At 37.4% G+C, this 12,865-nt stretch overlaps 1 protein-coding gene across 1 annotated transcript in view; it reads left to right on the top strand.

Moving 5' to 3' along the window:
• Nucleotides 1-12,865, top strand: part of POLN (DNA polymerase nu) — an 89,867-nt gene that overhangs the window by 45,867 nt on the left and 31,135 nt on the right. Inside the window, exon 18 of the mRNA XM_040065108.1 lies at nucleotides 9,383-9,465. Coding sequence (XP_039921042.1) covers nucleotides 9,383-9,465 — 83 coding nt within the window. The remainder of the gene's footprint in view (nucleotides 1-9,382; nucleotides 9,466-12,865) is intronic.

Below are 12,865 nucleotides of genomic sequence, written 5' to 3'. Positions count from 1 at the left end.
AGATGTTCAGTTTGTTGTCTCAGAATCAGAGTTTTAAAACCTTTTAAGCTCCAAGTTCAGCGCCTCATGGATGTTGGTGTGGGATATTTTAGCAGTGTTACTTTTGCAGCAAAGAGACTTTTACATGTTTTGAAAGCTCATTTGCAATAGTTGATATTAATGAAATTTAACACTTGTCTTAATTTGCACTCCGACAGTCTATGGCAACCAGTGAAAATTTTACCTTGTATTTTACACTGTCTTGTAGAAGCACAGCTGTGGCTTTATTTTAGGCTGGCAGATAAATCAGAGGGAATAAAGTCTTCAGGAAGCATAATGGCTTTTGTTTTTAGAAGCTTTAAATAAACCATGCAGTTAACTAGAAGTTTAAGCAGACAGCTTAATTTCATGTCACATTGTAAGCTTATTATTATTGCACATTAAATGCTTTCTTAGCCTTCTAGAGTAAATGAAAAATAAAGTTTTACACCACCACAACTAACACAGAAACTGGAGAGAAAGCAAGCTCTGAGGAGGCTGGATAGTCCTCGGTTGTTTCGTGGTGTCTGATAACTTTGGGCTTTGCTAATTTCATGGAAAAGTTTTGTTGTGTATGAAACTCTTATCTCCAAAAAGTCATGTCCTTCTAGAGTGACTTTGATAAAATGCTGTTTTATGAGCACACTCCCAGAGCTCAATAAAATATTTCCATTTATTTCATTTAATTCAACTTCAACTTCAGTGTCAAGATAAATTTTGATGAAATCAAGCATGTCACAGCAATTCATTCTTCACTTTTACTTTTGCCTTTAGTTCAGTGTTGACCCAAGGCATAGCAGAAATTTAAGCTGAAAGAGGTGTTTACAGAGAAGATCGAAAAAGATGGGATAGCAAGTTTGTTATCCCTTTCAGCAGAATTTGTTCAAGACCCTTATATATAGCATGACTGATTTCTTCCTTTTTTGATTGCCTGTCCGAGATATTTCCTAGTCTGTCTCTTTTCTCTGTGTCATGTGGATGTAGTTTGATGTAGTGTGACATCTCTTCTTTTCCCCTGCCTATTTTTCCTGAGCAAACTGTACATTGTTGTAACAATCTGATAGCTCCATGTTTTGTTCTGTGTAATATCAGGGATGGCATTACATCATCTTTAGATTATATGTTAAGGACTCTGTTCTTTCTGTTTGATTTTCTGGTCTTTATCTAGAGGCTGCTGAAGGTCCCTGTGTTTCTTTATGAAAATTTTGTCAGGTCCAAGATGTGTAATTATTTGATGCTCTGCTGCAGCTGCCTGTGTCATCTCCCAAAATGGCTGCCATTCTGTCTTAACTATTTGAAGCCGCTTGAAGAAAAGCTTGAAAAGTATTTGTGATAAGTAAAGAAAGAACTCCAAGGGCATTAATTTGTATTTGATCCCTGTTGTTTTGTACAAATGGTCTCTGAGAAATTTTATGCCATCTCAGTTTGCATAGACCCTTTAATCCATTAACATTTATTTGTTCTTTCAGTGATGGTGCCCATCACTGTCAATGCTCACACCGGCACCTGAGTTAGTTACCCTGACTTCCTTCTCTTCTGTACTCATAGACCCAGAGACGCTAAAATAAGACTGCCCTCATGATTCAGAAATAAAGAAAGACTATGTATATGTGAGACCAAAGCCCTGGTTTTTTTTTTTTTTTTTTCCTATGGGGTGAAGGAGAGGCAAGATGAAGGTTGCAGGGTAAGGAGTGCTCTTTCAAGAACCTGTGTCAATGACTTTCTATTCCAACTGACATACGTCCAGAATTGTGCATTTTTACAGAAAAATCTTCTAAGTGGCCTTTTTCTATTGAAGAACACTGAAAATAAGTGCCATCTAATTAATGTCTTCAGTATCTGATACCTGAAACAGCAACATGCCTGTAAATATCTCAATAAAGATAATGGATAGCTTCAGTCCCAAATTAATCTCTCAGCAAATTGTTACTGATGATAGCTATAATTTATGACATAACCTTACTGCAATTGCTTTATCTGGTTCCCTGCTACTTTAAAATGTAACAACAGAAAACTTTTGACCCTTGTAGCAAACTGCAAAGACATCTTTTATCTTCTTTAAAATACATGAAAGTTAGACACCGTGACTTTTAAAAGAAGGTTGAGGATTAATGAAATAAATCTTCATGCAGTGGATTATAGGGGCTACTTAGACCAAATAAATTATTTTATGATTAACTACTGGAAGAAGTTTTAAAATACTTAAGTGCTTCTATATACTTCAAAAGTATTTTATAGGGATTATAAAGATTTTCCTGGTGCTAAATAGATATAAAATAAACCACAGTTTGGTAGGTTGGCATACCCAAAGGGAAAAGAGACACAATGACAAAAATATTTTAGGCTTGTTTGTAGTCTGGGAAGGATAAGATCTAGACAGCTGTAGTCTTTCATTCAAAAAAGCTGAACACAAATAAAGACTTTAAAAAAAACCCCAAACCCTCTTAACTAAATAAAACAATGTTAACCTCCTGAATCCTGTGTTGTGACTCTCTCCCCTCTGTGTTTAAATACATGACCTCTATATTTATGTGGAGATCCATGCCAGAGATCCTCCAGCATGTGCAGTGGTTCCTGCCTCACCTGATGCCAGGATGGGGATAAATAGACATGTAGATATATGTAATACTATGTATTGCCCTTCAGGTAAGGAGGAAAAGATGTGAGTGATCTGGTGTTCTATGGTGTGAGGCGTTTTTGTGTTATTCTGTAACCTTGTATCTCACTTACACAAACCAGGTAATGATAAAATTGCAAATTACAAGCATTTGACATCTGAATCAGACATGAGAACCTCTGAATCAGACATGAGAAGTGTTTAGAAGTGACACAGATAAAAAATGCAACAAAAACTTGATATATACGTGGGTTACATCAGAAAGGTTTATCTTTGTTACTCTCAACCTGCTGTTTCCCTTCTGGCAGGATGTTAGTCTGCATTTTAGTCTTTGTAGATGCTTTTTTTTCATAGAATTCTAGAATTCTACAATGGTTTGTGTTGGAAGGGATCTTAAAGACTATATAGTTCCAGCCCCTTACCATGGGCAGGGAACACCTTGACTAGGCCAGGTTACTTAGAGCCCATCCAGCCTGGCTGTGAACACCTGCAGGAATAGGGAGTCCACAGCTTCCCTGTGGAAAGGTTTCTTTCCTGTTTTTAGAAAAGTATCTCGACTGTATTTTCACTCTTCTGGGAAGTCTAGAAAAATTTCATTTTTTGTCTTTTTGTCTCCATGCTCTTATGTGAAAGATAATCTCATTACTTCCTGTTTTGAGCATAATTGTGTAAAGGCTTCATAGTTACTGAAAGCATAGAAACCATGCATTTTACATTTCTGTATGAAAAAAGATGGGCTAATTGTATGTATCTTATGTCTAGCTCTTGATTGATACAAGACAAAAGTAGTGATATATTTTGATATGACAGAGTCTTCAGGGAATCTGTTTCCCAACCTCTTCCTTTTCAGTATTTTTTAACAGAGATTAACCAGGCAAAAGTAATTCCAAGTTTGCTTCTGCATATTACCTTACAAATGTCTGAGACAAAGTATGCCTGAGCCTTGTCAGCATTTTCCATGAGTCATGGAATAGCTTTCAAAAAAATTGTTTATTCTTGCTCACTGCATTAGCAGTGAGTGAACTGGGTTACAGGTAGCCAGATTTTTTCCATGTCTTGGATACTTACATACGTTGTTATAGATATTCTGCTTGTCTCAGATATAAAGTGTGCTAAACAGAAAAAGTGAACTTTGGAAGTTTACCTCCTACATGATCTACCCAATAGTGATGCTGCTGCAAAACTGGGCTTTTCTAATTTTACTGATTACATAAATTGTCTGTGCCTTTTTCATATCCCAAAACAAAGTTCCAGGCACAAACTTAAAGAATATAAACCCCTTAACTGCTATTAAACAGCAACAGGTGATTGAAAATGAGATTTATGTAGTTCATTGATGAAAATAAAAAAAGCTTGTAAGAGCTGTCAGATGAACAAATGTGTATTCACTCATTTATTGGACATTAATGACCGCATATAAAATGAATTTAATGCCATTCCAACTCATTTCCCCTACCAACAATTCACAGCTTGGACTTGGATTAATTGGCAGATGCAAAAGAGCAGCCAAGAGTTTGTGGCTGTTCTGACTGAGCTTGGCTTGGCTGGAGTGTAATGCAGGTCAAGGCGATGCATGCCTGCCAGATATTGTGTTTGAGGAGTTTGTTCTGCTTTTTCCTGTGCACAAACAGTTGACTTCCGTCACCACACAACATTTCCCAGAAATTCTGGAATGTCTTATCGCATTCTTTCAAGACTGATTTCCTCCCATTTCTACCTGTTCTCAAGGTTTTATTTTGCCGTTGCTCATACGTTATGCCCTGTGGCCTCCTTAATCTCATTTTTTTAAATCTCATTTTTAATGTTATGTGAGCTCATTTCTCTATACTAATTTTCATGTTAGGTGTTTTTTTTTGTATTCTGTACAGGTAAAATTTCATCCATTGAGATGTCTACTCCGTATTAAATGTGTTATTCCAGTTTATAGTTAAATTTTGTTGAAATTACAGATATGATTGCTGTATTTTTCTTGGGTGTAAAGAAACTTGGTGTTCATATGTATTAAAGACCTAAGACTTAATTCAGTAAAAATTCTTTGAGATGTCCATTAAACCCCATTAATAAATGAAAAGGTATAGTGAATTTTGGAGAAATTATAGTAATACTCAAAATATTTTCTCTGAAAAAGTAATAGATCATATATTAATCTTTCATATCTGCCCTTTTTTTAATAATCATAATTTCATATTATCCTTCTCCACTGTTTGCTAGAAAAGTTTTTCTCCATGTTTTTTTTGCTCTCAGAATTAGGCAGTTATTCCCTTTTAGACACACAGCCCAGTTCTTAGTTGAGCCACCTTTTCAAAATTTCATGTATATCTACTCTCACTGTGTTTGTTAGATATTCTATCATTTTTGGCTGCAAGTTGTTTGCTGCCCTCACAGACCTTTCCAGATTGTTTAGCTCAGCTAACTCCTTCCTAGGATACTGGGATTTACCAACCTGAACATGTCTTCCAGCACTGAGCGCTCTTCTTTATTCTTCCTGACAAAGGTCTATCAAATAAAGTACTATAAGGCAAAGTACTTGCAAATCAGTGCTAAACAAAGTAAAGGACAAACAAATCAGAGATGTGGAAATAGCCTGAGACAAGTATGCAGTCTAGGACAGGAATGTAGGAGGTGAAATACTTCACATTTGGAGATTTGAAGATGGTGAAAATACTGATTATGAACTTGAACTTTTCCCAGCATACATCAGAGAGAGTAATGAGAAGGACGTAAGAAAATGGAAAAATACGTTTCATGCTAGAACTTGTAACTGTATATTTATTTCCTGCAGGACTTCAGGAATTTTTCTGTCTCCTCAACAAAATCTGCAGCAAATTAATTTTCCTCCTGAGGTTTTTGCCGTGCATCCATTTCTATAACACTGCATTAAGTCTTCTTACTCCAGCTGTACAGAGAGTGAGCTGGAGTCACAGCCTCAGTGTCACTGCCCAGCAGCTAAGACTACTTTATGCCCATTCACCTTCCTTTTTCAGATTCAAATTTAATTAAAAAAGTACATTTCTACTAAAGATCTATGTTACATCCTACCACACTTCAGGACTGAATATTTTCACGTGCTGGATGGCTTGCTAAAAATTTCTTATCCAAGTATGCAGATAACAATGTCTTTTTATCAATATCATGGTGTTCCATGATGAGTTCAAAGGCAAAATTAAGGTTTATCTTGAAATACATTCTCACAGTACCCATTAAAACAAATCAATTATCACAAACATGAATTATTTTGTAAGGGAAATTGGATAAAGCAGAAAGCCCACTGGGGATTTCTTATATGGCTACTGCAGTTCTGAGAAACTGCACACCTCCCCTTTAATTTTATTATTCAAAGGAATAAACAGACTTTGCCTCAAGCTGCAGGAATGCCTCTCTGTATTACAGAAGGAATCAAACACTCTAGTAGAAGCCAATGATTGTCAATACAAACAGAAAAAACGTTTATTAGAAAAAAGGAATAGTTACGATTAATGACTTCTATTTGCTCAAGCAGTTTTGATTTATATGGCAAATTCATACCTTATAATTATGTATTCTTTTGTGTGGTACATAAATTTGCACTACTCAGAGTGGTAGATGTAATGCTTCTCTATCTAGTGCTCACATTTCCTACTGACACACTCAGAGGTGTTGACTTACCATTTTGGTTGTAACATTATATTAAAGGAGATATTTGAGATAAAGCTCTGAAATTTTAATTTTTTCTGTGTGTTTCATGACTAACCACAGACCAGGAAATGCTAAGTGACTGTTGGATTGCTGTTGGAGTCCAGGGCATTCCTTTGGCTGCCCTGGAGGGTCAGAGACCTGGGCAGGGGGGTCTGGGACCCTGGCCCAGAGCCCAGAGGGACATTGGCTTTGATCCCAGTCCATGGGAAAGGCTTCCTGCACTGCAGAATGGATTGCAAGCCACAAGAGTGTGAAAGAGCAGTTTAGCTTATCACAGGGTGAAAAAACAGTAGGTTTGGGGTTTTAGTATTGAAGTGAATGGGAGCAAGATGGAGGATTTGGGGCATTGTCTCCTGCTTCTTCTTTCTTCTTCCCTCACTCCATTTTCTGCAGTGACGGTGGCACAAAGTAGTTTAAAGAGATTGGGTCAAAGTAGAGATTTAGTTTAGTTTAAGTGATAGGTATTGGCAAATAATGATAAATAAAGAATACGTAGCAATTAGTATAAAAGATAATGACAGCCCAGTCCGGGAGGAGTCGAGGAGTCACCAGATGCCCGAGCAGCTGCACAGACCTTTGTTGGGCACTGAGAAATTTGTAAGATAAGAAACAGTAAACGAAGCACACAACCTTGAAAAATCAGAACCTGAAGACTCCGTCTGTTTCTTGTGTTTGGCTCAGAGCTTTGCAGAGGGCGAAAAGACTCAAAAACCACCTGAATCTCGGAGAAAAAACCCGAAAGATTGCCATGAGTATCTTGCATGTGCATCTGCACAAATAACTGTGTTAGGCAAGGTTTTATTGTGATTGCTGACACTGCCAGTCATGATTAGAGCAGTAGGACTATTTCTGTTTTTTCCAGTCAGCTCTCCAAGCTGAAGCTTGCAATGCAAAATGCAAATGCAAAATCATAATCAAAATCATAATCAAACTTCTAGCAGCAGTTCAAAGTGTGCACACAATCCAGTTCTAGTGTCTTCTTTCACTGTTAAAACTTCTCTAGAACCACCCACCACTTGCTGTCCCTCCCAGCAAGTCTCACCTTGTGTCTCCCTCTGTACCATGGTCTGATAAATCTGTATGTTCCTCTACAGGTCTCCATGATTGTTACTCACTGTGTCCCTTCTGTTGTAGCCTTTCTTTTCCTGAGTAGTGAGCAGCTGATTTACCCACTGCGTCTCAGTTGTCTCTAGCCTCTGACTTCAGTAAATCTGCAAGTAAACTCTGCTGCAGTTCTCCCATTTCTTGCCTTGTCCAATCCTCTAGTTTGAATTATGCAGGATTAGGAAAGCAGTATTACATTTTCTAGCTTTTCTCCAGTTTCAGCATTCACCAGTCTTAGTTTTGCATGTCAGAAAGGTCCTCCGGTGATATTTGCTCTCTTACCAAGTTCTATTTTCCCCTGCATTCAATGCTTTCTCAAGTGTCTGTTCTCTGCCAGGTTCTTCAGGAAATTCCTGAAGTCTTTCTGCTGGAGATTGTTTCAGGAAATCCTTAATGATGTCTAGTTTCCTAATTCTGCACTTATTAGCTCCTATTTCCACTTTGTCCTTGTATTCAAGTACAACTGGGAATCTCAACCTACTGTATTCAAAAGATCCATGAACTTTTGACCTTCCATAGCTAAGAAAGTAAATTTTAAGAGACTCAGACTAGCAGAATGATTAAGTGGGTACAGTCTTCATTACAGGTGGAAATGCTATTAAATTATTTTTGTTTCTCAACTAAACTGAGCAGTGAAAATTTTGTTTCATTTTTGAGCAACTAGTACTCAAAGAAACAATGTGAGCTTCTGCAAAACCAAAGACTTTTTGTCCAATGAAGACTGGAGACTATATTGTTTTTTTTTTTTCCTCTTCAAAAAATCTGTGCTGCTGTAAAGACTTACTTAAATCTGATTTCATTCAGGGTCTGCCTGTTTATTATTCAGAATGCCTATTTATACCAGTACTGAGCAGTACTAGGCTTGGCTAAAATCAGTGTATAAGGTAAGCAAGCAAAAATTGGTGGCTCTGCTGATTTTTTAGGAGTTTAAATATCTTAATAGTGGTGAAAGACTTTTCTTGAAGAAGATACATAGGAATACATCATTTTCTCAAAGCTCCTCCTCCTCTAGTTTTCTCAAAGCTAAAACCTTCACAGCAAAGCATCTTTCATGAAAAAAACAAACCATAGATAACTTTTCTTTTAAAAATGCAACCAGACTCATGGAAAAAATTGACAGTCTCATGGGGAGACTTCTTCCCAAATGGTGCAGATATCATCAAGTATCTGATAGCAATAAATCTTCATGTTTCAAATGCAATTTTTGTAGGTATTTGTTTTCAGAGAGTGAGTATATTTTTTCCCTCCACACTCTTCCATTTAAACAAAATGATCAATATTCTTCAGTGTTTTCAGTTGTTAATAATGTCAGTATTCTTTCTGAAGCTGCATTTTGATAAGGAAAAGTATAGGTGGGGCGTATTTGATGGTTGCAGAGTCATAGCTTTTCATTTTTCACATTGCTAAATCCATTAGCATTTTTGTCGGACTGTTTTATGTCAGTTGGTGAGAGAATGAGAACTGGGAAGGAGGACACTTGGCTGGGAGTAATCTGGATGCACTCTTGAGTTCAGAATCAGCCACTGCTGCTGTTTTATTAGTGAAGCCCTGATAATCTTACTTAAACACGCTTTAGGTCAGATTTATGCTTTGAATCTCTAGACCCTCACATCTTGAAGAAATGCTATTGCTGGAAATAATCAATTTTTCTAATAAGCCACTATTAAATCCTCCTTAATCAGAAAAACTAGTAATATAGTAGTAGGATTTTTCCTAACCAATAATTTAATTGAAAAGGAAAGGAGAAGATTAAAATGAAAATAAAGAATTTCATTTACTATGGACTATCACTATGAAAACTTGTAAAGAAGCTGTGCATTCCTGGCTGACAACAAAAGCCCTTACATAGGTCTATTCATATCTTTCAATTTTGTAGTTGTTAAATGACTATTGACTTTAAATAAGTTTTCTGTGGGGATAACAACTTTGTTTTAATTGAAAATGTGTGATTTTTGTTTGTTTCTTTAGGAAAGGGATTCCAAGTGAACAAGTGAAACATGCTGATAGAGAGCAAGCAAAGCGTATAGTTTACTCAGTGGTTTATGGAGCAGGTGGGCAATTTTAGAAAAAAACCCAGCTAGTGTAAATTTATACTTTATTCATAATTTATATAAGTAGACTGAATTTCTAAAAGTGAGTAAAAGTTTGTCAGTGTATTGCATTTATATTTTTATTCAGGATTATTAAATTATATACTCAGTAAGTATAAAAATTATGAAATTAATGTAGTTATATTGCCATATACAAAGATTATCTGATTTTGTATTTATTTTCTGCTGATATAACTGAAGCATTTATCTAATTTTAAGTGGACTTTGTATTCTCAGTATATAGACAGAGATGAGAATAACTGCAATGAAATTTTAAAAGCTCCAATACTGTTTTAAAACACATTTAGAGAATCAGAGAATGGCAGAGATTGGAAGGGACCTCTGGAGGTCATCAGATCCAGCCCCTTATTCAAGCAGGGACACCTTGAGCTGTTTGCCCAGGACTATGTCCAGATTTTCAATGTCCTCCAGGCTGGAGAAAGGGCTCTTCAAGAATCCACAGCCTCCCTGGACAACCTGTGCCAGTGCTCACTCACCCTCACAGTGCAAAAATGTTCCTTTACTTTGAATCTTAATGTTTGCTGCCATTTCTTCACTGCTGCAGAAAACTTGCAAAAATCCACTGTTACCCTTCCTGCCTAAGTCCTGACCAGGTCCTAGATAAGTCAAGATGTTCTTCATACTTTCCAAAATTGCCTACTATTTCTTAAATGCCTTCTATTTCTTTCCCCTTATGCATTCTTGAAGTTACCTTTTCTGGGGAGATAGATTCATGTATGTCATCAGCCTAGAAGCTCTTGTGAATTGGTTTCAGTGTGCAGCTGACTAACTTTCTCTACAGAGGATGAGTTCTTGAAAAAATCATTTAGGAAATGAGAGCCCTGGGCTGCAGGCTTTATGTAACTTGGAAACATTTAATGCTATATCCTGGGCTCCTGGTTGTGAATGCTTTCTGAGCCATCTTTTGCACTGAGTTCTTGGACCAAAGGCAGAATCAGCCAGGGTATTCCATTTATCATTTATGGCATTCAGTTGGGAAGAAATGCATCAAATTTGGCTCTCCAGAATATCTATTTTATGTTTAGGGATGTGTGTAGGTTATATACATACCTAGAAGAGTGTGTGTGTGTGTGTGTGTGTGTGTGTGTGTGTATATATGCATACACACCTGCGTTTTTACATTAAGCTATATTGCAGTTGAAACCTCTGGCTTTGAAGTCTGTATTTAAAAAGCCCGGCACTAGTACCCTACACTGTAAATTTAGACCTGCCTGTGCCGAGACTGGAACAAATTTTCCATTTCCCACCTGAATGGTTTCATCACTGGGTTATTTTGCAAAATGCCAGCCTTATCTCCCCTACCCTGTGGTCCATGCAAATGCTACACATTTCCTATCTCTTCCCTTCACTGTGAGTGGAACAGGCAGATACCAGGTGTAATCAGATGAATCACCACCAGTTGAATGCCCTGTAGCTCTGTATATAGTCAGAAATGCCTCAGTTCCTGAGCAGTCTGTCTGCTCATCTATAGAGAACTTTCATGTTTACATTTAAGCACAGTATTGCCCCTCCCTCGCTTGCTCTGAACCAAGCACTAAAGATATCAGTGCACCAGTGCTTGATAGAAGTGTCTCCATTTACTTGTTTCCTTTGTGTCCCTCTCTCTCTAACAAGGGCAGTTGAAGCACCTCAAAGATAATAACATGTTTCCAGTTCATTAGAGGTGTGATCAGATCCTAATTAAGACATGAAATGATATCATTAAACCACTTAGATGGAAACTGGGCTGACAAAAAGTAATTGTTAGATACCTGAAATGGATGGACTGAATTCCACCCACAGTTTGTCTCCCTTCAAAAGACGGCTCACTGTTCATTAAAGAGACATTTTGATACAACTGAAGAGTGTGAATAATACTTCTTTTAGGATTGAAAGCTACAAAAATACTCCCTGATGATCTTGCCTGTATTATGCTTACAGAAGTTAACAAAAACCTTTCATGTAGTAAATAGTAACCTTTTTTTGTTTGTTTGTTTTCTTAGCCTTAGGTTACACTTGCTTTGTGTTTTCAAGGTATTTTCTTTAATTCTGAAGGATAATAAAGGAAGAAGAAGAAGAAGATTGGTTATTAGGAAAATGTTTTCACCCAGGGGAGTGGTTGAGTACTGGAACAGGCTCCCCAGGACAGTGGTCAAAGCCCCTGGCCTGACAAGAGTTCTAGAAGCATTTGGGCAACACATGGTGTGACTCGGGGTGTCCTCTGCAGGCCAGGAGATGATCCTTGTGGGTCCCTTCCAGCTCAGGACATTCTATAAGTATTTTTGGTTGGTTTGGAGCAGTTAAATTTACCTGTTTCTGCCTTAGTCATCTTGTAGAACTAAAACACAAGCAACTTAGACATCTGTAAAATAAAGAATTCCTTATATTCAATGGCAGTATGTTCAAGCCCTGAACTGACGCAGAGGGCTATCACAGTGTTTAAATGAAAACTAATGCTATTTTCATTTTTGAAAGATGATATTGCAGAATGGAGAACGCTGAAACTCACACTGCTGCTAATAATCCCCCTGGCACTGATAACTCAAGAAGAGTGCTCAGAGAAGGTTCAGTCCACTCCTGGGCTTTGCCTTGCATGGCCTGTGCTCCTGCTCCTGACACAATTACCTGGCTCTTCATTCCCCTTTTTGCTTCCTGGGAACTGCATTTCCCTGGGACCTTTCAGATGTCCTGGCTAATATTGTGCTTTAATTCTCCTAGTGTTTTATGCAATTGTTCTGTGTATTAATAATTCTTTAAATGGATAACATGGACAAACTTAGATTGTTACAGTTCTCTAAGGAAGCTACAGTAATCTCCTAGCTGTTAGCAACGTGTGCTTTATCAGATAGACTTGTCATTTGCTGACCCAGGAAGAAAATCCAAATTAATTAGATGTCAAAAAAAAGGAGTACAGATCTATAATAGCTCAGCAAATGTCATATCCTGGATGTCTGTGTGAATTTTTTTCCTCTAGCACCTTGTCCAGACTGGTGTTCTTGCAGCTCAGTGCAGATCGTGGCGTGACTGAGAACAAAATGCTACAAGGATTGTTCTGAAATGCACATCAGCCTGACAGTGATGGCATTTAGATGGCTGAAACCCTTTCTCTTTTAAAAGTGCTAGACAATTTCTCTTGACAGTCTTACCATGACAATGACTATTCCGTGCCTTTGGTGCTTTGAGATGTCTCCCCTCAGCTTATGTTCTTTGCAGACACAGTGCTGGCTGGTTCTGTGTTGCTGTGTAGACAGAAATATATCTGTCTTTCAAACCTCATATGACTAATGTTGATGTATGTTTTATTTTTACTGGAACTGTTTGATTTTTAGGTGGGTTTGAACTGTAGCTCTTAGTTTATATT

Source organism: Hirundo rustica, chromosome 5 (genome assembly GCF_015227805.2).
Source record: "Hirundo rustica isolate bHirRus1 chromosome 5, bHirRus1.pri.v3, whole genome shotgun sequence".
Taxonomy (NCBI): Eukaryota; Metazoa; Chordata; class Aves; order Passeriformes; family Hirundinidae; genus Hirundo; species Hirundo rustica.
This window is presented reverse-complemented; position numbering and strand designations above follow the sequence as displayed.